At 44.1% G+C, this 24,999-nt stretch overlaps 1 protein-coding gene across 2 annotated transcripts in view; it reads left to right on the forward strand.

The window, feature by feature from the left end:
* The window catches only part of ADAMTSL3 (ADAMTS like 3), a 650,803-nt gene that overhangs the window by 497,084 nt on the left and 128,720 nt on the right, over positions 1-24,999 (forward strand). For both annotated transcript variants that reach the window (XM_030189627.1, XM_030189628.1), the window contains exons 12-15: positions 483-533; positions 3,454-3,658; positions 9,743-9,890; positions 19,500-19,584. In XM_030189627.1, the coding sequence (XP_030045487.1) occupies positions 483-533; positions 3,454-3,658; positions 9,743-9,890; positions 19,500-19,584 (489 nt within the window). The remainder of the gene's footprint in view (positions 1-482; positions 534-3,453; positions 3,659-9,742; positions 9,891-19,499; positions 19,585-24,999) is intronic.

A 24,999-nucleotide genomic window follows, 5' to 3' on the forward strand; every position in this document is an offset into this window, starting at 1 on the left:
TGACTGCGAGAGCCAAGCCCAGCTAGCTCCTGCTGTCTGAATATTGGGCCATAGTGCCCACCCAAAATTGCAGGTCTAGCTACACCACTGATCAGAAGTGCTGGGGAAGTGACGTGAGGGTGGTATAAAATTACCTCCAAAATGTCCCAAACTCTCCGTTTAAAGCATTTACATGGTCAGTCCATCACTGTCCAAATGACTGCTTTTGAATATCGACCATGTAGCCCTTAACCAACATATCTCTTCAGATTTTTCAACTAGAATGAAACCTGAAGAGATGCTTTACAGACATGTGTATTAAGTTGTTTAATGCCAATTCAATCCTAGCATTGTAAAAGATTCATGCTGTCAGGTGATTTATAGTATCCATTTTTTTTTGGCCTTTCACTTACCAGTGATCTACAATGATACTGCCAAACAGGTCCCAGCTGAACTCTCAGAACTTAAGATGTAATACAGTCTCATTTGTATTTTATATGCAGTGACGGATTTAAGGAGATTATGCCTTATGATCACTTCCAGCCACTCCCTCGGTATGTAAATCTGCCTAACTAAATCAACCTTTATCAATGAAACCTGCATGAAAACAATATTTCTTTGTTGAATTTCACATTTAGGACTAGATTCAGTAAAAGGTTGCTTGAAATTCAGTGCTGGAAAAAAATCCATGTGGAGCGCGATTCTATAAATGGGACTCCGAGTTGGTTGTCGTTTATAGATTAGCGCTTAGATCCGGTTTGTGTGCTAAACTTTGGTCGTCAGGATTTACACCAACTGAAACCTGCTGCGCAATTTAGGCACAGATCCGCTTTATTCAGTAATACTGCACGTATCTTTAGTGAATTCTTCTGACCTACCCATGCCCCTCACACGGACACCCCCTTCTTTAGAATTGCACGCTAAAGGGTCCTTTTATGAAGCTGTGCTAGCGTTTTTAGCTTGCGATAGAAATCAGCTGGCAGTAAACATGAGATGCTCATAGAAATATAATGGTTGTCTTGGTGTTTACCTGCAGCTGATTTCTACTATGAGCTAAAAACACTACCGCGGCTTAGTAAAAGACCCCCCCCCCCCCAAAAAAAAAAAGATTTGCACATGGATCTTTATAGAATAGCATGTAGCAAGATGTGCATGCAAATACAAATTGTTGCCAATTAATTGCAATAATTGATTGTTAGTGCCCAATTATCGATATTGATTGGTTTGTTAGCCAATTTATTTATTTATTTATTTATTTGTTACATTTGTATCCCACATTTTCTCACATAGTTGCAGGCTCAATGTGGCTTACATAATACCGTAAAGGCATTCGCCAAGTCCGGTAGGGGATGAGTACAAAAGATGTTATATTGGGATAGGGAAGATAAGATTCAGTCAAGTTGGGTTAGAGGTAGAAGGGTTTGTTAATTTAGTTACACACACATCTTAGAATAGTACGCAACTTTGTACGCAGAAATTCACACACCGTTTATAGAATCCGGGAGTTAGTGGCGTTTTCATGATGATATTTTATAATGGATAATTTGAAAGTGTTTTAGTCTTCAGGGCATTTAGTTCACAGTCTAATTTAGTAAATGGTAGCATGGATCACATGGTACTCCTGTCAAGCTCATGCATCTGTTGCCATACCAGTATATCTTACGCCCTCTGGCGCACCTATAGGATAATGTCATCTTAAGAGGATGAGGAAGGACAAGGAGCATGCTCAGATCAGAAACCAAAGTTCCACTACTGTATTTATTAAATAGTAACTGCTTTGTTCCCTATGGACGCAAGTTCATGTGGAGGGGCATAATCGAAAGGGACGCCCAAGTTTTGCTGAGGACATCCTTGCAAAATGTCCCGATGGAGGGGCAGGGAAACCCGTATTATCGAAACAAAATGGACATCCATCATTTCGATAATACGGTCGGGGACACCCAAATCTTGAAATTTAGGTCGTCCTTAGAGATGGTCATCCCTAGACTTGGTCGTTTCTGATTTTCGGCGATAATGGAAACCAAGGATGCCCATCTCAGAAACGACCAAATGCAAGTCCTTTGGTCTTGGAAGGAGCCAGCATTTGTACTGCAGTGGTCCCCGTGACATGCCAGGACACCAACCGGGTTTTTGAGTACTATTAATGTTGCATGAGTGTTTTTGCTTACTGAGGATTTTTGAATAATGAGTGATCAATAAAGAAAAAAGGCAAAATCAAAAAAGATAAATAAATACAAACACAGATATAGGGAGGAGAGCTTTTTTGTCAGTGATTATACCAGTCACTAGTGGGCTTCACCTATTTATTGGGTGTTGGAGATCTATATCTGGACCCAGTGCCAAATGAGACTTTTCCCTCCTATATAAAAGTTCTTTGAGTGAACAAGGTGTCTACTATTAGTTGAGTTAATTGTTTCTGAGCCAGTAGACCACTGGAGAGCCATCATATTTCATTAAGTATTCATATGCCTAAATGTTGGCACTAATTCATGCTACCTACAGTATTGTGTACGTTTTGTGTATAAGTTTATGACCTGCCCATGCCCCACTCACATGCATTCCGCCCCCTTGCAGTTACACACGACGGCACTTAGGCGCTAACTTGTAAAATAACTCCCAAGTTCATTTATGCATGTAGCTGCCATTTACCCCATTTTTGTGCCTAACTTTCATTTTACTGCCTAAAGTTACAGGCCAAATTGGGGCTTATTTGGCTCCTTATATAGAATTATGAGGTATATGCTTTGGTATGACTTTGCAAAATGTTGGCAGCAGAACTAGGCCACCCCTTATTCAATGCTATTCAACTAGCCAGGAATAGGTCCTGGCTGGTTAAATAGCGCTTAACCAGCTATCTGTGAGTATTCAGCAGGAGATAGCCGGTTATTTCCCACTGAGTATTCATAGTTGGCGCTTAGTGGATAAGCAGCTGTATTGCACGATATAGCTTCCTATCCACTAATAATCAGCATATCGCCAACTAAGTTTGGTGGATAAATTGGGCCACCAAAATAGCAGGCCTGTATTTGGCTGGTTTCAGCTTACCAGGCCAGCGCTGAATATTGACGTGGCCAGTTAAATTAAAACCGACCAAAACTGTACCGGATATACAATGCAGGTCACTGGATATAGCCCGGCACTGAATATCCGGGCTCGGTGCCGACCCACAGGAGTCAGTCCGACTGACTCCCACAGTCTGAATGTTGGCCTCAGTGTATTTCATGTGAACTATGCTGTTCAAACGATAGACTTAATTTCACATGTTGGCAAATATTTTAAAAACATATTAAAGCTAAGAAATACTTTGATTGCTGCCTCAAGGAGTTATCCGAAGTAGTTAAGTAGGTAACTGTTATATAAGGCTTATCTTTCATTTATATCCTTCGGGATAATGGATCATAAGGCTGTCAGTTCTTCCACATCCTTTTGAAGGGGGAATCATAGTTCTGTTTTTAATTTACTTCATCTTTCCAGCTGGGAACATAATCCTTGGACGGCGTGCTCGGTTTCCTGTGGGGGAGGCGTTCAGAGGCGAAGCATTCTTTGCGTTGAAGAGACCATGCATGGGGAAATCTTGCAGGTGGAGGAGTGGAAGTGTATGTATGCCCCAAAACCCACAGTCATGCAAACCTGCAATCTGTTTGACTGTCCTAAGTGGATGGCCCTGGAATGGTCCCAGGTTGGTACACTTAACAAATGGTATTTATAAGCCCCGTGTATCTGCTTTATTGTTGTAAGAAATCAGGGTGCTGACTGGTGTTGGTTGTCATTCATCATTATTCTGTTGTGCTTGGCACAAAGTCTGGAAAGAGAACATACCAGTAGTGCCTCTGAAAGGAAACCGTCTTTGAAAAAGCTGTGTAAAACACCTTGGTTTGGGTTTGCTCTGCAAATATCCTTGGTTTGCTCCTTGGTCTGCCACAGAAACCTGAAGTATTTCTGGTGTGTGCAGCCAACTCAGGAAAGTGGAGGAGATGAGGAAACCAAAGTGGAATACAGTCTCAAGATTTCTTCTAGAATATATTGACATGAGTCCTAATTCTGACCTGGCCAGAACAGCAGTACAGAGGTTAACCTACAGAACCTTTCTATGGGATGCATGTGTTTAGGAGCAACTCTATATACTGATTATGGTTAAAAGGTACAGAGTGGTTTGTAGTGCTTTTGGTAGGGACAGGCAAAATAGACACCTGCCCAGGGAGTCAGGCCAGGGGGATGGGGAGGGAGCCACATCAAACACAAAGGTAATTGCTGGTATGGCAGAGGAACTTCTGCCTCCAGTGCTGTGGCCATTCCTATGCAGAGGAGAGACATGCCCTTGTCTATCATCATAGAGCAAATTTGCATATCATTGGAGGGAACTGCCCACCACCACCCTCATTGTCCTAGTGCTGCGACAGTCCTGTTGGTATTAGCCACATAAAGAGGTCTTTGGCTTTTTGGTCCCCATTTTATGTAGCACTAATAGGGTCATTCTATGAGGAGCAATCTAGATTTAAGTGGCAAATACATACACAACAGTAGCGTAGTCAGACAGCCGATATAGGGTGGGCCCGAGACCAAAATGGGGGAGGGGCAAAAATATCATCTACGCACCCCCAACTAAAGCAAAACACAAATGTAGTTTCTGTCCCCCACCCCAGCATCCTCCCTCCCAAAGTAAAAGGGATTCCCACCACCACCCCGCCGAAAGAACTTAATCTTGGGTGGCTAATGGCACTGTCCCCAAGCCACTAGCTTCCATGTATTCTCAGTTTCACACATGCTTGAAAACTGAGCATGTGTGTGGGGGGGTGAGGGAGCTGCCGGCGGCCACCCAAGATGTAAATTCTTTTCTGAAGGGATGAGGTCTTTGACTGGGGGGGCTTGGGGATCCTCACCAGCCACACTAAGGGGTCCTTTTACTAAGGCGCGTGGGCGCTTATTTACGTCCAACGCACATCAAATTGGAACTACCACCTGGCTACCATGTGCCCCTGGTGGGGGGTAATTCCATTTTCTACCATGTGGCACTAACTTGGCAGTAATCGGCAGTGTGCGCGCATTGACACTTACTGCCCAGTTAGCGCGTGAGACCTTACCGCCAAGTCAATGGGTGGCGGTAAGATTTCAGGCTGAAAATAGACGCACGCTCGTTTTAATTTTGCCACACATCTATTTTCAGCTACAAATCAAAAGGCCTTTTTTTCCAGGCGCGATGAAAAATGGACCTGCGCACGGCCATAATGCGCACCTACACCAGCACGGGCCATTTTTCAGTATGTCTTAGTAAAAGGGCCCCTAAGGCAGAAGAAATTTTGGGCGGACCACAGCCCACCTGGACCCACCCATAGCTATGCCACTGGCACATAAGTGTCGGCATTCTAGTCATTTACACACATATGTGAACATATGCACACATAAATGAGAATAATCTGGCTGTGTGCTATTCCGTAAGTTGCGCCTCTCTTTGATAGCACATATAGCAGATGTTCACATGGGCGGAGTTTGGGCAGAGCATGGGCAGGATGCACACTTTACACGTGTAAATTGTAGAATACCATCATTTACATGTGGACTTCCCCAATCTAGGTATGAGCATTTACACCAGCTCTGTGGCTGGCCGAAACGCTCAGGTATAAAAACATAGGCGCATATTTAACTGGTTTATGCCATTATTGAATAAAAGTAGGTGCTTCCTTTTCTTAATAGAATAGGATCTGAATAGGTGCATTCGTGGTGCCCTGTGACTGGATACATAGAAGTAAAAATTCAGCCTCAGTGCATTTCTTTATAACTTATGTGCATAAAGTTACCGTATTTTTCGGACTATAAGACACACTTTTTTCCCCCCAAATGATGTTTTTTCCCCCCAAATTTGGGAGGAAAATGGGGGGTGCGTCTTATAGTCCGAAGGTAGAGATTTAGCAGGCCGCCCACCCTCCCTCCGAGTTCGGGATCGCCCTCCCTAGGGTTACCTCCTCTCCCCCCGGCCCTGTCACCACCTCTCCCCTTACTCACGCGATCTTCCCTGGTGGTCTAGTGACGTCGGGGCAGGAAAGAGCTCCCTCTTTCCTGCCCAGCGCGCTGCTCTGCATCCTCCTGTATGCTGCCTGTGATGTCGGTCTCGGCAAGATTCAAAATGGCCGCCGATACTTCAATTCTTGGCAGCCATTTTGAATCTCGCCGAGACCGTCATCACAGGCAGCATACAGGAGGATGCAGAGCAGCGCGCTGGGCAGGGAAGAGGGGGGCTCTTTCCTGCCCCAATGTCACTAGACCACCAGGGAAGATCGCATGAGTAAGGGGAGAGGTGGTGACAGGGCCGAGGGGAGGGGAGGTAACCGTAGGGAGGGCGATCCCGAACTTGGAGGGAGGGATTCGGACAAGACGCACCGGAGCACCTAGGTTTTAGAGGAGGGAAAAAGTGCGTCTTATAGTCCAAATTTTTTTTTCCTATTTCCCTCCTCTAAAACCTAGGTGCGTCTTATGGTCCGGTGCGTCTTGTAGTCTGAAAAATATGGGTATATACTAAAACCAAAACCAGTGGGGTGTGGAAAAGAAAAACTCGCTAGAAAACAGTAAACCAGTAATTTCCACGTGCCGAAAATTACTAAATCAGGTTATGTACAAACTATGCTGCTCTTACTGAATATAAATCAAGCAGCACACGGCAGGAAGGAAAAAGGCCTCAATGAGCTCCTAGATACACAAGATCTACCGGAGCTAACCAGATCCCTAAGATCTTCCCTTCATCATCGGCCAAAAAAACCTTCAATTTGTGGTCAACTTCCTGCTGCTCTTGTTATTCTGTATGTCCCTATTTAATTTTATATATTGTTCATTTATTATATTTTTTCTGCGTGTGCATGATACACTTAGTGCAAGTACAGACACTTATCTTAGAAGTCGGTACTATCTTCCATCAATCGCACTGCGTGCCGTGCTCTCTTCACCCTCTTGCCCCAAGCCGATGGTGGCCAGCGTTTCACGCTGCTGCTTCAGGATCTTGATGGCAGGGTTACTGCTGCAGGCAAAACAGAAGAACATACAGTCACAATTAATGCATACCAGGTCGCCCTCTTTTTGAACAGGCAAGCAATCACAGTACTTGGGACAGCCACAGCTCAACTCCACAGTGCTCCACTCGACATCTGAGACACCGCACAGGAACTCAGTGATATAGCCGACATGACATCAGACGCCGTCCAACTGGCAGCCAATCAAAAACTAGAAAAAATGGCACCACTCTAAGCAGGAGTTCAAACCATCGGGCTCCAGGGAGGGCAATTTAAATAGCCATTTCTGCTTTTGCTGAAAGAGAACCCAACGGTGGTCACCTCCCCGCCGGGAACAGAACACTGCTTGTAAAACCACGCATAGTGGATAGTGGAGTAAAGTGGTGTTTAAAAAAAAAAAGATATCATCCTATTTTCTTTTCTGCTATTTTGATAAGTTATCTGGATAACTTAGGATATTATCTGTCCTAAGTTGTCCGGATAGCAGACTGAATATTACCACTATTCAGCTAAGTTCTGGGACATCCCTAACTCTGCCCATTGCGGATAGTTCTGGGGCTGCCTGCAAGGGAAGATATGATAGAGGTATATAAAATAATGAGTAGATTGGAACGGGTAGATGTGAATCACTTGTTTACTCTTTCCAAAAATATTAGGACTAGGGGGCATTCAATGATGCTACAAAGTAGTAAATTTAAAACAGATTGGATAAAATATTTCTTCACTCAACATATAATTAAACTCTGGAATTTGTTGCCAGAGAATGTGGTAAAAGCAGTTAGCTTAGCGGGGTTTAAAAAAGGTTTGGATAACTTCTTAAAAGAAAAGTCCATAAACCATTATTAAGATGGACTTGGGGAAAATCCACTGCTTATAGGCAGCATAAAATGTATTGTACTGTTTTGAGATCTTGCCAGGAACTTGTAACTTGGATTGGCCACTATTTGAAACAGGATACTGGACTTGATGGACCTTCAGTCTGTCCCAGTATGGATATTGAGAGGCACTATCCAGGTAGTACTGTTATCTGAATAAGTGCTTTTCCCCCTAATTCTAGATATGGCACTCAAAATTGCACACTTGACTTGGGATGTACGTGCAATTTAATTGGCAAATGAGCCAATTAGCGCTGATAATTGGGTGCTAATCAATAACCTGTACTAATTGGCTTTACAGGAAGGAGCAGGTTTCAGTTGGTGTAAATCCTCGTGCCCAAAATTGGTCATGAATCCTGGCACCAAATGCTATTCTATAAACGGCGCCCAACTTTGAGTACTGTTTATAGAACAATGCTTAGCGCTAATTTTTATTGGTGTTGATTATTTTGGTGCCATATACAGAATTTAGTTCTTTGTGTGTACGTGTGCCTGTGTGCATTGGGAGTGTGTGGCATATGGATAGGTGTATACCTTCTTGATGAGTGAGTTCAGTTCTGCTCTGGGTACTTAAATGGAAGATGATGTTTCTATATGTTTTAAATTATTTAAATGGAAGATCATGTTTCTATATGTTTTAAATTACTATAAGGCTCATTTTCGAAAGAGAAGGACATCCATCTTTCGACATAAATCAGAACATGGACGTCCATCTCCCAGAGACGTCCAAATCGGTATAATCAAAACCCGATTTTGGACGTCTCCAACTGACGACCGTCGCAAAGATGTCCAAATTTCAAGGGGGCGTGTCGGAGATGTAGTGAAGGCAGGACTTGGGCGTGCCTAACACTTGGACGTCTTTGACCCATAATCGAAAAAAGCAAGGACGTCCATGACGAACACTTGGACGTTTTCACCCGGACATGTTTTTCTTTTATGACTAAGGCACAAAAAGGTGCCCGAAATGACTAAATGACCAACGGAGGGAATCGGGGATGACCTCTCATTACTCCCCCAGTGGTCACTAACCTCCTCCCACCCTCAAAAAACATCTTTAAAAATATTTTGTGCCAGCCTCAGATGTCATACTCAGGTCCATGACAGCGCATGAAGGTCCCAGGAGCAGTTTTAGTGGGTACTGCAGTGCACTTCAGACAGGCAGACCCGGGTCCATACCCCCTTACCTGTTACACTTGTGGAGGAAACAGCGAGCTCTCCAAAACCCACCTCAAACCCACTGTACCCACATATAGGTGCCCCCCTTCACCTGTAAGGGCTATGGTAGTGGTGTACATTTGTGGGTAGTGGGTTTTGGGGGGCTCAGCACACAAGGTAAGGGAGCTATGTTCCTGGGAGCATTTTATGAAGTCCACTGCAGTACCCCCTAGGGTTCCCGGTTGGTGTCCTGGCATGTCAGGGGGACTAGTGCACTAGAAATGCTGGCTCCTCCCACTTCCAAGTGGCTTGCATTTGGACGTTTTTGACTTGGACGTCTTTGGTGTTGAAAATCGCCGGAAGTCAAAGACGTCCAAATCTAGGGACATCCAAATTTAAGGATGTCCTTGGATTTGGATGTCTTTGACGGTATTTTTGAAATGAAAGATGGACGTCCATCTTTTTTCAAAAATACAGTTTTCCCCGCTCCCGGATTTGGACGTTTTACAAAGACATCCAAATCGCAACTTGAACGTTTCTTTCGAAAATGCCCCTCCACGTTATTGAGGTTTTTTTGTCATTTTTTATTATACTTTGACATAGCTGACTCATAAATTGAACATAAAATAAGAAATGCATAAATAAGTAATTTCAAGTTAAAAGTGCACCACATGCGTCAATCTTTGTTTGAATCTTCCCTGAGAGGATAATGTTCCTGTGCCGTTACTTTTTCAGTGTACAGTTACTTGTGGTCGAGGTTTGCGTTACAGAGTGGTGCTATGCAATGACCACCGTGGACAGCACACTGGGGGATGTAACCTACAACTCAAACCACACATAAAAGAAGATTGTACCATTCCAATACCATGTTACAAGCCACGAGGTAACAAAAGCGAATTGTTTGTATGTACTGTTTTCTTTTGAAAGTTTGATAAATCAGAGGTGCCTGACTAGTGATACCAGCAAGATTTAGGCAAAGCTCAAATAACTTATAAGGAAAATCTTTTTTGTTTGTTTCTAGTTCATTTGGAGGGGCATAATCGAAAGGCGCCGGCCAAATAGCTGGCTGGCCATCTCCGGCACCACAAGTGGGCGGAGCCAACAGTATTTTCGAAAAAGATGGCTGGCCATCTTTTTCTTCGCTAATACGGTTGGACCCGGCCAAATGTCAGAGTTCGCCGGCATTGGTTTTCGGCCATAATGGAAAAAAATGCCGGTGATCTCAAACCCGGCGAAATCCAAGGCATTTGGTCATGGGAGGAGCCAGCTTTTATAGTGCACTGGCTCCCCTCACATGCCAGGACACCAACCGGGCACCCTAGGGGGGCACTTCTAAAAATTTAAAAAATAAAATAAAAATAGCTCCCAGGTGCTGCATAGCTCCCTTGCCTTGGTTGTTTAGCCCCCCAAAACCTACTCCCCACAACTGTACACCATTACCATAGCCCTAAGGGGTGAAGGGGGGCACCTACATGTGGGTACAGTGGGTTTTGGGTGGGTTTTGGAGGGCTCCTATTTACCACCACAAGTAGAACAGGTAGAGGGGGATGGACCTGGGTTCACCTGTCTGAAGTGCACTGCACCCACTAAAAACTGCTCCAGGGACTTGCATATTGCTGTCAGGGACCTGGGTATGACATTTCAGGCTGGCATAGAGGCTGGCAAAAAAGGTTTGTTTGTGTTTTTTTGGGTGGGAGGGGGTTGGTGACCACTGGGGGAGTAAGGGGAGGTCATCCCCAATTCCCTCCGGTGGTCAGTTGGGGCCCCTTTTTGAAGCTTGGTCGTGAAAAAAGGGACCAAGTAAAGCCGGCGAAATACTCGTCAAGCCTGGCTTTATTTTTTCCATTATCAGGCGAAGCCGGCCATCTCGTGAGCATGCCCCTGTCCCACTCCCATCCCGCCTTCACTACCCTACCGACATGCCCCCTTGATGTTTCGCGGGCTCTGCGACAGAAAGCAGTTGAACCCAGCCAAAATCGACATTCGATTATACTGATTTCGCTGGGTTGAGGAGATCGCCAGCCATCTCCTGATTTGTGTCGGAAGATGGCCAGCAATCACTTTCGAAAATAGGCATCATATTGTGTGTTTTGTTCTGTTGTATTGCATTTTCTGTAGTTGTATCATTATGATTTAATAAACTTATTAAAATTAAAAAAAAAAAAAGAAAAGAAAATAGGCATGTTGGTCTTTTTTCCTGATTTTCTGATTTTTTTTCTGTTTCGCAAATTTTTGTTAAAATATTTTTAATGTGCATTAGAACCTTTTAATGCATGGAAATCAACTTTACCCTTCTTAATTCATAGATTAGTGCACATTAAATCTATTTTACACACACTGAATGTTTTAAAGCCTTGATAACAAATCCACATCCCTGCTCAGTAGATCTAGCCTGGAACAGTACTATGGCCTGATATTCAGCTCACAATGGTCAGCGCCTTGTAAGCCACGGGCTAAATTAACCCCAAATATTCAATGCTGGGGCAAGTCTAACCTCTGGCATTGAATATCCTTATGTGTAGCAACCCAGAAGTTAACCTTGTGCCAACTGATATTCAGATCGGTGCCCAGTTAACTCGGCAGACAAAGTTAGGACTGCTCTAAATTAGGGGCCCTTTTACTAAGCCAAGGTAAGCTCTATGCGCGTGCAGTGTGCGCCCAAATGAGACTATTGCCAGGCCAGCGCACCCTCCTTGCAATAATTAAGATTTGGTGCATGCCCATAATGTGTGAATGAATTTATTTCCTCCTATGCGTGCCGGTTCCGGCCCTTTTTTGTAGTTGCGGTAAAAACTGGCCCGGTGCACGCCCAATACACACGCCTACACTACTGCAGGCCTCTTTTTACCGTGGCTTAGTAAAATGGCCCCTTACTGTGATCGAATTCATTCCATTTTTATTTAGCAGTCACAGAGTAGCAACAATAATAATTACAGGTATCATTTATAGGCCGCAAATATCAAGGAATTTAGATCAGAGCGGCTTACAGTTAAGAATACATGTATTCGCAGCTTGATAAATTATTTAATTCTATAGTTAATCACTTGTGAGTTTATAAATTTGATACCCATCCCTTGATATCCTTCTTGATATCCATCCGTTTACATCTTTCTACGCCTACCTCCTAATGCTCATTTCCTTCTGAACCCAATTCCTCCTATGTTTAATTTACTTTCCGTTAACCCCATTAGTTTTTGCGTTTACCACAAACTGTATATTCTTATTACGACTTTGTAATTAATTATATTGTTACAATGTAAGCCGCATTGAGCCTGCCAGGTGTGGGAAAGCGCGGGGTACAAATGTAATAATAATAATAAAACAGCCAAGTTTGTAGCAATTTACAAAAGTTAAGAGTAGCTGGTTTCAACACAGTTCAACGGAAGTTTGTTCCAGTTTGTAGCTAAGTATTATCAATAGAAATCAAACAAAATAAAACATGGAAAAGAAAATAAGATGATACCTTTTTTATTGGACATAACTTAATACATTTCTTGATTAGCTTTCGAAGGTTGCCCTTCTTCGTCAGATCGGAAATAAGCAAATGTGCTAGCTGACAGTGTATATAAATGATAGCATTCAAGCATTACTATGACAGTCTGACAGGGTGGGAGGATGGGGGTGGGTAGGAAGTATGCATGGGGACATCAAAGCATATCATTATAAACCATAAAGCTGTATGTCTCTGTTGATCACCCTCCCCTCACCTATCCACACCCACCCTGTTAGAATATCAATGATATGCTTTGATGTCCCCATGCATACTTCCTACCCACCCCCATCCTCCCACCCTGTCAGACTGTCATAGTAATGCTTGAATGCTATCACTTATATACACTGTCAGCTAGCACATTTGCTTATTTCCGATCTGACGAAGAAGGGCAACCTTCGAAAGCTAATCAAGAAATGTATTAAGTTATGTCCAATAAAAAAGGTATCATCTTATTTTCTTTTCCATGTTTTATTTTGTTTGATTTCTATTGATAACCTTAAGAGTGGACTAACACGGCTACCACACTCCTCTAGCTAAGTATTAAAATAGCTGAGAAAATTCTAAGTTTTATAGGGGAGGGGAATTGGAGAGTCAAATAATGTCGTGAACTATTAGCACAGGTCATAGTAACATAGTAAATGACGGCAGAAAAAGACCTGCATGGTCCATCCAGTCTGCCCAACAAGACAAACTCATATGTGCTACTTTTTGTGTATACCCTACTTTGATTTGTACCTGTCCTCTTCAGGGCACAGACCGTATAAGTCTGTCCAGCACTATCCCCACCTCCCAACCACCAGCCCTGCCTCCCACCACTGGCTCTGGCACAGACCGTATAAGTCTGCCCAGCACTATCCTCGCCTCCCACCACCGGCTGGCTCTGCCACCCAATCTCGGCTAAGCTCCCTAGGATCCATTCCTTCTGAATAGGATTCCTTTATGTTTATCCCACGCGTGTTTGAATTCTGTTACCGTTTTCATTTCCACCACCTCCCGCGGGAGGTCTTCCTGTGAACAGTAACTAATGATGACATATAGGGGCCCTTTTACAAAGGCACGCTGAAAAACGGCTTGCGGTAGTGTAGATGCATGTTTTGGGCGTGCGCAGAATCATTTTTCAGCGCACCTGTAAAAAAATGCCTTTTTTAAATTTTTGCCGAAAATGGACGAGCAGGAAAATGAAAATTGCCGCGCATCCATTTGGGGTCTGAGACCTTACCACCAGCCATTGGTCTAGTGGTAAAGTCTGACGTGGTAACCGGGCAGTAATGCGTCAAATGCCACTTGGCGCATGTCCGATATGCGTGTCTGAGAATAAAAATTATATTTCGGACGTGCGTATCGGACATGTGCCAAAAATGAAATTACCGCAAGAGCCACACAGTAGCCAGGTGGTTGCTCCATTTTGGCGCTCATTGGGCGCGTGTAGATGCTTACGCGGCTTAGTAAAAAGGTCCCTTTATTTAGGTACCTGACCATACAGAATTAGAAACGCTAGGCAACATAGATTAAAAACCAAGCAATCCTCCACCGGTAACCTGTGTAGTTTACATAACAGTGGCCTAGCATTTACAAACCAGCGGATCTAAATATAGGCCTAACCACTGTATTTTGGAATAACTGTATTCTTCGATGAATTGATATGCTACACGGCTACAGTCAACATATATGATGTTACAATAATCCAAATGTCCTAACACTAAAGTCTGCGCAAAATTAGTTGAAAAACATTCATTTCAAAGCAAAACCTAATTCATCTTAGCTTCCACAGAACCTTAAATACCTTTGAAACCATTAAATTCATATGATGTTCAAAAGTAAGATGTTTGTCCAAAAAAAATCCCCCAAATTTTCAGGTGAGGCTCTAATTTGAGGCTCTAATTCTACAACTTTGTCTTCAAAATTTGTCTTACTTGGATGACTAATCAACAAAAAAAAATGTTTTCTGCATTCAGCTTTAATTTAGATGGCTCAGCCCAATTTTCCAAGCATTTCAATTGACTACTTCACCATTAAATTTTATAAAAAAGATTAAAAATGTTTTCACAATAATGTAGTAGTTGTTTGAAAGTGGATAAAATCTGAGAAACTTCAGGCAATGAAAAATATATTTAGCCACTTTTGGTGTAGATGACCTGCCTGCTTATTTTCAAAGGAGAAGGGCGCCCATCTTCCGACACAAACCGGGAGATGGGCGTCCTTCTCCTAAGGACACCCAAATCAGCATAATCGAAAGCCGATTTTGGGCAGCTTCAACTGCTTTCCGTAGCAGGGACGGACAAAGTTCAAGGGGGCGTGTCGGCAGTGTACCGAAGGCGGGATGGGGGCATGGTTTAAAAATGGCCATCGGCCAATAATGGAATAAAGAAGGGTGTCCCTGATGAGCATTTGGCCAATTTTACTTGGTCCCTTTTTGTTCATGACCAAGCCTTGAAAATGTGCCCGAACTGACCAGATGACCACCGGAGGGAATCAGGGATCACCTCCCCTTACTCCCCCAATGGTCACCAACCCTCTCCCACCCCAAAAAACAAATTTAAAAACATTTTTTTGCCAGCCTCTATGCCAGCCTTAAATGTCATACCCAGCTCCATCATAGCAGTATGCAGGTCCCTGGAGCAGTTTTTAGTGAGCACTGCAGTGCACTTCAGGCTGGCGGACCCAGGCCCATCCCCTCCCTACCTGTTACACTTGTGGTGGTAAATGGGAGCCCTCCAAAACCCACCCGAAACCCACTGTACCCACATCTAGGTGCCCCCCGTTACCCTTTAAGGGCTATGGTAGTGGGTTTTGGGGCGGTTTTGGGGGGCTCAGCACACAAGGAAAGGGAGCTATGCACCTGGGAGCAATTTGTGAAGTCCACTGCAGTGCCCCCTAGGGTGCCCGGTTGGTGTCCTGGCATGTGAGGGGGACCAGTGAACTACGAATGCTGACTCCTCCCACGACCAAATGGCTTGGATTTGGCTGGTTTTGAGATGTGTGTCCTTAGTTTCCATTATATGTGAAAACCGAGGTCGGCCATCTCTAAGGGCAGCAATCTCTAAGGTCGACCCAAATGTTGAGATTTGGCTCTCCCCGGCCGTATTATCGACACGAAAGATGGCCACCCATCTTGTTTCGATAATACGGTCGGGAACACCTCTTTACGGGGCCGTCCTTAGAGATGGGCACTCCCGTTCGATTATGCCCCTCCTGGAAACACAATTCTGGCATTTGAACTGCATAGATCCTTTTGTAAGCATGAAGAGAGTGAAAAAAACAATGTTATTGTTCTAGTTACTGCACAATTACAGTTGGATAAATTGAGTCACAGGAAGGAAAAAGTAGCTTGCCAGGCATCACACAGACCTATTGTAAAGGGATTTGAGCTCCTGTCCCGGGCATCCACCTGGTTTACATTTCAGATCTCAGGACCACGCCTCCTCCCAACAAAATCTATGCTAGTGGGGAGGAAACAATTTTCTGTAAACTGTTTGCTTAGTATGACAAAGTAGAAGGAAGGAATGCTAGAGAGAGTGTTTTAAGTAATGTATTTGGCATCAAAGTGGATATATTCACATATGTATACACTTTAAGCACACCTGAAAAAAATGTTAGGATGCAATAGCTGTCCATTCTATCTATAGGACCAGAAAATGATCATGCTCCTGGATGAATTTTAGGATAAAATCCCAAACACTGGAATATAAATAGTTCAGTCTGTATCTTTAAAATTTCAGGCCTGCCGACTGTTTTAATAGAAGAGATGTCGCAGAGCTGTGGCTATAAGTTATTCAGATAATGCCGATGATGTGGCCAGAAAAATACCTTTCCTAAAATTAGCCAGATCGAGGGGGGAGAGGGAAAGTTATCAAGCTGAATTAGGTCTTTAAGACACATTATTTGCCCTTTAATATGACTTAAATTGCCCTAATGCAGCTTGACCTAATTTACCGCAGCAACATTTAAGTCACCACAGGTTAAATAGTAATGAGATGCAAAACATGACCCCCTAGTATTAGTAATACAAGACTACTGCTAGGGGTGACATTTTGACAGACAGCACCAGGAGGGCAGGAGCAACCCCAGGGACCACTAGACCACCAGGGCACACAGGTATGGGCACATGGGTGGGGTGGAGGAATTATGGAGACTGGGAGCTAAATGGAGGGTGGAAACTTTGATCAGGGGTTGGGAGCTTGATTGGGGAATGGGGATATGCTGCTGAGGGGAGGGGGGGGGAACAAACTCAGAAAGCCCTCAGTCTCTGGCCCGGGAGCATTAGGCCCTTTTAAGCCTGATCAATCTGTTCAGGCCCCTGCCTTAGCAGTTTCTCTGGTTGGGCCTCTTATTTTTTAGGTGTCCTCTTTTTTTCTCCTGAGTTTTCCTTCTTCCTCTGTGCCTGCATGAAGAGCTTCTTGTTGTGTTTCAATTCCATTGGTCTGAAAGCAGTCTGGCAAGATGATCAATAAAAAAACTAAACCAGACATCCAATATCTGAGCAGTAGTGTTAGGTAATTTCCTTGGTCTGATATGATCGAAAGAGCAGCTCTGAAGGGGAAAAGAATCGTAAAGTCATTATTAGCATAGGTCTGCAGAGTAACTGGGAGAGCTGAGAGGTGAAAGGGGGCAAACTCAGGAATAACCTGAAGAAATACTTCTTTACATAATAACATAGTAGACGACGGCAGATAAAGGCCTGTACGGTCCATCCAGTCTACCTGAAGAGATAAACTCATTGCATAAGATATGAGGTGATACAACATATGTATGCCTGAACTAGATTTGGCCATGCAATTTTCAGGGCAAAGACCGTAGAATTATGCCCGGCACTGTCCTTCTTCAAAAACCAAGTCCACCCCACACTGGCCTTGCCTCCCAATTAGCAGTGTTGCCACCTAGTTTCTGCTAAGCTTCTTTGCATCGACTCCTTCTAAACAGGATTCCTTTGTGTTTGTCTGACATATTTTTGATTTCCTTTATGGTTTTCATCTCCACCACCTCCTGCAGGAGGGCATTCCAAGTATCCACCACCCTCTCGGTGAAAAAAATACTTCCTGACATTATTCATGAGTCGACCTTCTTTCAACCTCAATTCATGTCCTCTAATTCTACCACCTTCCCATCTCTGGAAAAGATTTGTTTGTGGATTAATGCCTTTCAAATATTTGAACGTCACCCCTGGTTCTCCTTTCCTCCGGGATATACATGTTCAGATCATCAAGTCTCTCCTCGTATGTATTGTTATGCAAACTGCATACCATTTTCATCACTTTTCTTTCAACCGCTTCCAGTCTTTTAAAATCTTTAGCAAGATACAGCCTCAAACTGTCTTTTTAGGGACAGGATGTCAAATTTGAGGAATAGCCTCCCAGTGGATGTGGTGGAGACAAAGACTGTATCTGAAGTCAAGCTGTTTGGAACAAGTACATGGGTCTCTAAAGGAGAGGAAGGGATAGTAGATGGCAAGCTTGGACAGGCTGGATAGGCCATATGGACTTTATCTGCTGTTATTTTTCTCTGTCTTTTTAAAAATAAAGGGTTAGACTGTGGTTCCATGAACCGCAGTATTCTGAATTGTCTGAAGTCTTTTTAGCATTTGTTTAGTGCCACCTAAGTAAACAAGGTCACAGTAATCCAACTTGGACAATAGTAGAGCCTGGACCAATAATCTAAATTGATCAGTTTCAAACATTTTCCCAACCCATCTCAATTTTCTTAATAAAAATAATGAAGATTTAACGAGGGTATTGATATGTCGTCAAGAGATAATGTTTGATTCAAGTGGAGGGGCATTTTCAATATGACGTCTAAGTCTGACTTCAGACGTTTTGCAAAAAAACGTTCAAAATCTGAGTAAGAAAGAAGTTCATTTTCCAAAAAGAAAAACGTCTACCTTTTGTTTTTGAAAATGCTTGTTCCTAACAACATTTTGTGCTTTGGATTTTTGTGTTTTGTTTTTTTGGTCCATTAAAAAAAAAAATGTCCAAGTGAAAAACGTAGAAAATCAAGCCATTGGGATGTAGCAGGGGCCAGCATTTTTAGTAGACTGGTTTCCCAGACATCCCAGGAGATAAATGGGGCACCCTAGTGGACTTCAAAACATGCTCCCAGGTACACATCTCACTGTTGCTCCCTTATCTCGTCTGCTGAGCCCCTACCCCCCCCCCAAAAATCCACCCAAAACTCATTGCACACAGCTGTACTCAATAGCCCTTATGGGTGAAGGGGGTACCTATATGTGGGTACAGTGGGTTTCTGGTGAGTTTTGGAGGGCTAACAGTTTCCACCACAAATGAGACAGGTAGAGGGAGATAGGGACCAGAGTCCCCCACCCATGGTGCACTGCACTGACCACTACACTACCCCAGGGACCTGCATGCTGCTCTAACAGACCTGGCGCTAACATCTGAGGCTGTCATAGAGGTTGCTATATTTGTATTCACATTTGTAGGGGGTTGGAGGGGGTCAGTGACCACTGGGGGGGGGGGTATCGGGGGTCACCCCTGATTCCCTCCAGTGGTCATCTAGTCATTTCGGGCACCCTTTTGTGCCTTATTCGTTATAAAAACAGGTCTAGCTCAAAATGTCTTAGTTTTAGTCCTGGACGGTTTTGTTTTGTTCCATTATGGCTAAAAAAACATCCAAGTGTTAGGAACGCCCAGATTCCTCCTTTAACACACCCCTGACACACCCCCTTGTGCTTTGAACTCACTTCTGACGGCCTTCATAGAAAAATGTCTAAAAATTGCTTTTGAAAATACCAATTTGGACATTTTTGCACTGATAATGCGAAATATTAGAAAGAATATTCTTTTGTTTCATTCTATAAGATCTAGTGAAGAGGAAACCCTTGAACCAGTTTAACACTATACCACAAATACCAATATTCTCAAGTTTAAACAGAATATTATGTTGTACTAAATCAAATGCCATTTGCAAGATTGAATTGTAATATGAAGGCCCTATGATTCTGTTTTTGACTGAACAAATAAAATATATGATTTTTTTTCCCTACAGAAAAGTTTCCTATTGAAGCCAAACTTCCCTGGTTCAAGCAAGCACAAGAGCTGGAAGAGACCAGAGCAGTATCAGACCAGCCAACGTAAGTCAGGAGTGGAGGGATTTAGCACGATTATGCTAAGGTACTGAGAGCTTTAGTTTCTTTTATATTCAGCTCCTGACGAGGCTTTTCCTAATTGGATATTTATTCCAAAATTGCTCTGGGTGGTCCCACTAGCCCTTAGAATTTCTGTTGTGGCAGAAGCTTCTATTATCCTGGGTTCTTGTGCACTGTGCCTTTAATCTGTATGTGGCACGGGTCCAATGATGAGGAGGTCAACTGAGCATGCTCAGAAAGGTGAACAATTTTGATGTGAGGGAAGGGAGATGCTCAGAAATTGGCTCCTAACTCCACTATAATCAGTCTAGCTTAAAAACAGGATAAAAAGCAGTATTAGCGTACAAAGCCACATTATTGTATCTTTCTAATGTAGTGCAGTGTAAGTCATACAGCTTAAAGAGCACACTGAAAGAAAAAACATGGTTGTGGAAAAGATAAGAAGTGGGCATGATTTGTACTGTCTTGTATATGGGCTTGATGAAATTCCACTTTGCACTGTTCATATCTCTTATGCACCTTCTCCACATCACATGAACTAATAATGTCACTAATGTCTTTAATGTGAATGTACTGTGATTTGCTTCGAGGCTCCATATTTTAAAAATCATGGATTCCAAATGAGATCCATAGGAAGTGTCAGGCTCATTCATTAATGCACTTATCCTTTCTTCACAGAGTGTGTAATGTGCCCAGAAGGGCCATTTCATTTAGACTGCACATCCTTCCAAGCATGGGATATATAATGTGACTGTAATTCACTGCTGATGAGGAGGTTGTGGAGCTGATGGGATATATTATTGTTTAACTAACCTATCTACTTCTAATAATCATTTCTAGAGCACTACTAGCTGTATGCAGTGCTATACAGATTATATGCAGGTACTTTTCTCTGTCCCTAGAGGGCTCACAATCTAAGTTTATGTACCTGGGGCAATGGAAGGTTAACGGATTTGCCCATGGTCACAAGCCAGGATCAAAGCCTGTTGAATTAGTCCTGTCTCTATTAATTGGGGATTTTTATTGACATTCTTCTTTCCAGTGTCAAACTGACACCTGATATCTCAGCTCATTGCTCATCTGTTTATTAGAACCGTCTTAGGATTTTCTTTTCATTGTTAATGAAGGAGGGAGTAAATGCAGCTGTGTTTCGAAACCCCACAAATGGATTCTTGCCAAGCCAGCGTGTGGAGGATAAATACTTCTGCCTCTGTGGTCTACCACGGCTGGTGTCCTACATTTACGTATAGGGTGAGCCTTCAAAAGACCTCTCTTTCATTGGCAAAATAAAAAAATGAGATACCTCTAAAGCCGAGCCAAGAAAAATGCAGACTTGACCTTTTTAGTATTCAGTAGTGGAATGTGATGACAGTTGAAAGCCATCATCATTCTAAATGTTATTCCCCTGAGCCCTCTTTGTTTCAGTAAGATTTTCATGATTTCAGCATGGTTTTGTACCAGTTTTATATATTTTTTTTGTTTTTGTTTTTTTAGTACAGCGCATTCGGGCAATGTTAAAAAGGTTTATGGGGATTTTTCTTTTGAGCCTGACAGTCCCGCTTAGGGTTATGGAACAAAGACCTTCATTTTCATTGACCTACTAGTAAAAAAGGCCCGTTTCTGACACAAATGAAACGGGCGCTAGCAAGGTTTTCCTCGGAGTGTGTATGTTTGGGAGAGTGTATGTGAGAGTGACTGTTTGAGAGTCAGAGTGAAAGTGTGAGTGTGTGTGAGAGAGAGTGAGTCTGGGTGTGAGTGTGTTTGTGAGAGAGTGTGTGTGTGAGAATGAGAGTGTGTGCAAGTGTGTATGTGAGACACAGTGTGAGAGAGAGTGTGTGTGTGTGGGCGAGAGAGAGAGTGTGTGTGAGACACAGATTCTCTGATTGAGTGAGTGTATGAGACCAAGCGAGTGTGTGAGTGACTGTGTGGCACATAGAGAGTGAATGTGATACAGTGTGAGACAGAGTGTGTGAGAGTGAGAGTCAGAAAGACATTGTATATCAGAGAGAGAGTGTGAGCCGTGCCCTCCCAATCCATGGCCATCTGTCCCCTGGCCCCTCCATTCATCCTTTTCCAGCAATTCCCCTCTCTCCCTGAGCCCTGCCCTCCCAATCAATGCCCATCCATGCTCCTCTGTCCCCTGCCCCCTCCATTCATCCCTTTCCAGCAATTCCCCTCTCTCCCTGAGCCCTGCCCTCCCAATCCATGGCCATCCATGTTTCTCTGTCACCTGCCCCCTCCATTCATCCCTATCCAGCATTTTCCCTCTCTGCCTGAGGCCTGCCCTGCAATCCATATCCATCCATGCCCATCTGTTCCCTCCATTCATCCCTATCCAGCATTTCCCCTCTCCCTGAGTCCTGCCCTTCCAATCCATGCTCATCCATGCTCCTTTGTCACCTGGCCCCTCCATTCATCCCTATCCAGCAATTGCCCTCTCTCCCTGAGGCCTGCCCTGCAATCCATATCCATCCATGCCCATCTGTCTCCTCTATTCATCCCTATCCAGCAATTCCCCTCTCCCTGAGTCCTGCCCTTCCAATCCATGCCCATCCATGCTCCTCTGTCCCCTGCCCCCTCCATTCATCCCTTTCCAGTAATTCCCCTCTCTGCCTGAGGCCTGCCCTGCAATCCATATCCATCCATGCCCATCTGTCCCCTCCATTCATCCCTATCCAGCAATTCCCCTCTCCCTGAGTCCTGCCCTTCCAATCCATGCCCATCCATGCTCCTCTGTCACCTGGCCCCTCCATTCATCCCTATCCAGCAATTCCCCTCTCTCCCTGAGGCCTGCTCTGCAATCCATATCCATCCATGCCCATCTGTCCCCTCCATTCATCCCTATCCAGCAATTCCCCTCTCCCTGAGTCCTGCCCTTCCAATCCATGCCCATCCATGCTCCTCTGTCCCCTGCCCCCTCCATTCATCCCTTTCCAGCAATTCCCCTCTCTCCCTGAGCCCTGCCCTCCCAATCCATGCCCATCCATGCTCCTCTGTCCCCTGCCGCCTCCATTCATCCTTTTCCAGCAAGTCCCCTCTCTCCCTTCCATGACCCCCCCCCTCGCATCCATGCTCCTCTCTATCCCATGTCCCAGCCTGGCCCGCCCTCTTCTCCTCCCCCCTTTCGCATCCATGTCCCCCCCCCCCCCCTTCGCATCCATGCATCGTTTTGGTTTTTTTTTTCTTCTTTTTCAATTTACCTCCGTGGCGTTTCCTGCAGCGAAGTGTCAGGGAAGGAGGCGGCGCTCCCGACGTGTAGCTTTCCCTTCGCTGTGTTCCGCCTTATTTTGAAGGCGGAACACAGCGAAGGGAAGGCTAGACGTCGGGAGCGCCGCCTCCTTCCCTGACGTTTCGCTTCTGGATTTGTTTGTTTTGTCGCGAGGGCGGGGCAGAGACGGCTGGCTGGCTGGCTTGAAGGGAGGCTTCACACCACGAATCCACGAACCCTACAGCTTCAGTGACGTCAGATGGCTTCACAGAACGTTGTCCTCATTAGAACGTTCACGGTGCGTTTTATTATATTAGATAGTCTTTCTTGTGTTTATTCATAGTAACATAGTAGATGACGGCAGAAAAAGACCTGCATGGTCCATCCAGTCTGCCCAAGACAAACTCATATGTGTATACCTTACCTTGAATTTGTACCTGTCCTTTTCAGGGCACAGACCATATAAGTCTGCCCAGCAGTATTTCCCGCCTCCCAACCACCAGTCCCGCCTCCCATCACCGGCTCTGGTACAGACCGTATAAGTCTGCCCTCCCCTATCCTCGCCTCCCAACCACCACCCCCTCTTCCCCCCAACTGCTCCGCCACCCAATTTCAGCTAAGCTTCTGAGGATCCATTCCTTCTGCACAGGATTCCTCTATGCATATCCCACGCATGTTTGAACTTCGTTACCGTTTTCATCTCCACCACCTCCCGCGGGAGGGTATTCCAAGCGTCCACCACCCTCTCCGTGAAAAAATACTTCCTGACATCTTTCCTGAGTCTGCCCCCCTTCAATCTCATTTCATGTCCTCTCGTTCTACCGCCTTCCCATCTCCGGAAAAGATTAGTTTGCGGATTAATACCTTTCAAATATTTGAACGTCTGTATCATATCACCCCTGTTCCTCCTTTCCTCCAGGGTGTACATGTTCAGGTCAGCAAGCCTCTCTTCATACGTCTTGGAACGTAAATCCAATACCATCCTCGTAGCTTTTCTTTGCACCGCTTCCATTTTTTTAACATCCTTCGCAAGATACGGCCTCCAAAACTGATCACAATACTCCAGGTGGGGCCTCACCTTTCTCTCGCAGGGGTCCTTTTTACAAAGGCGCGCTAGCATTTTTAGCGCACGCAAAAAAATAAGCATGTGCTAAACGCTAGAGACACCCATAGGAATATATGGGTGTCTTTAGCATTTAGTGTACACTAAAAACGCTAGCACACCTTTTAAAAGACACCTCAGTCACTATAGTAACATTCCTTGATTTCCCTTGGAATATGGTATGTGTGTATCCTGGATCCCACCTGTAGGGGGCACTGTATGGATCTGGTATGCGAATATCCTGGATCCCACTTGTAGGTGGCACTGTTGTATGTTAGCTGGGCTTGCCTTCTTTCCTCCACTCCAAGTCTGCGAATGCTGTCTCTACAGCACCCTAATCCTTGCAGTTTACTGTGCAAGAGGAGGACAATTTGAAATACTGTATTACCAGAAGTTGAATAGCTCTCATAGTTTCAATGAGTGCTGTAGCAGAACTTTATTATAAAAAATATTCTTGAATTACTGAAGTAGTGCAGTTGATTGAGAATGACTTGCGTAAGTATGTCTTGTATTGTCATGCCCACCCCATGATTCTGTACGCCATATTAGTGCTGAAAATGGTAAAAGATTCTTCTAAATAAATGCACGTTAAACAAAAGATGTTGGGGAAAAAGGTCAATATTTGTTACTTCTCAATGAGGAAACTTCATGAAACCCAATTTTATATAGGAGTTATTTTTCTAAGCAGCGATAGCGTTTTTAGCTCGCGGTAGAAATCAGCTTGCGGTAAATGCCGAGACGCCCATTATATTCCTGTGGGTGTCTCAGCACTGGTGAAGATGGATGAGTTAGCCCTTGAAAAAGCAGAGACGAAACAAGCACGCTGTATCGGGTTGGGTGGTTAACATAGGCTGTAAGAATTAGAGCAATTCAAGTTTTCTTCCAGTTGCTCGAATGGACTCCCCCCCCCCCCCCCCCCCCCCCAATTTTCAGGCTCGTTCTTGATTCATTTTACATATTTGGTTTAATGAAAAATCTTTAATGCATTTTAGAACTTTAACATATGCAAATGGACTCAGCACACTTTAATTTACCTTAAATTGATTTTTGCATACATTATTGGGTGATTCTACAACGGTGCCCCAAGTAT

This window comes from Microcaecilia unicolor, chromosome 1, assembly GCF_901765095.1.
Source record: "Microcaecilia unicolor chromosome 1, aMicUni1.1, whole genome shotgun sequence".
Taxonomy (NCBI): domain Eukaryota; kingdom Metazoa; phylum Chordata; class Amphibia; order Gymnophiona; family Siphonopidae; genus Microcaecilia; species Microcaecilia unicolor.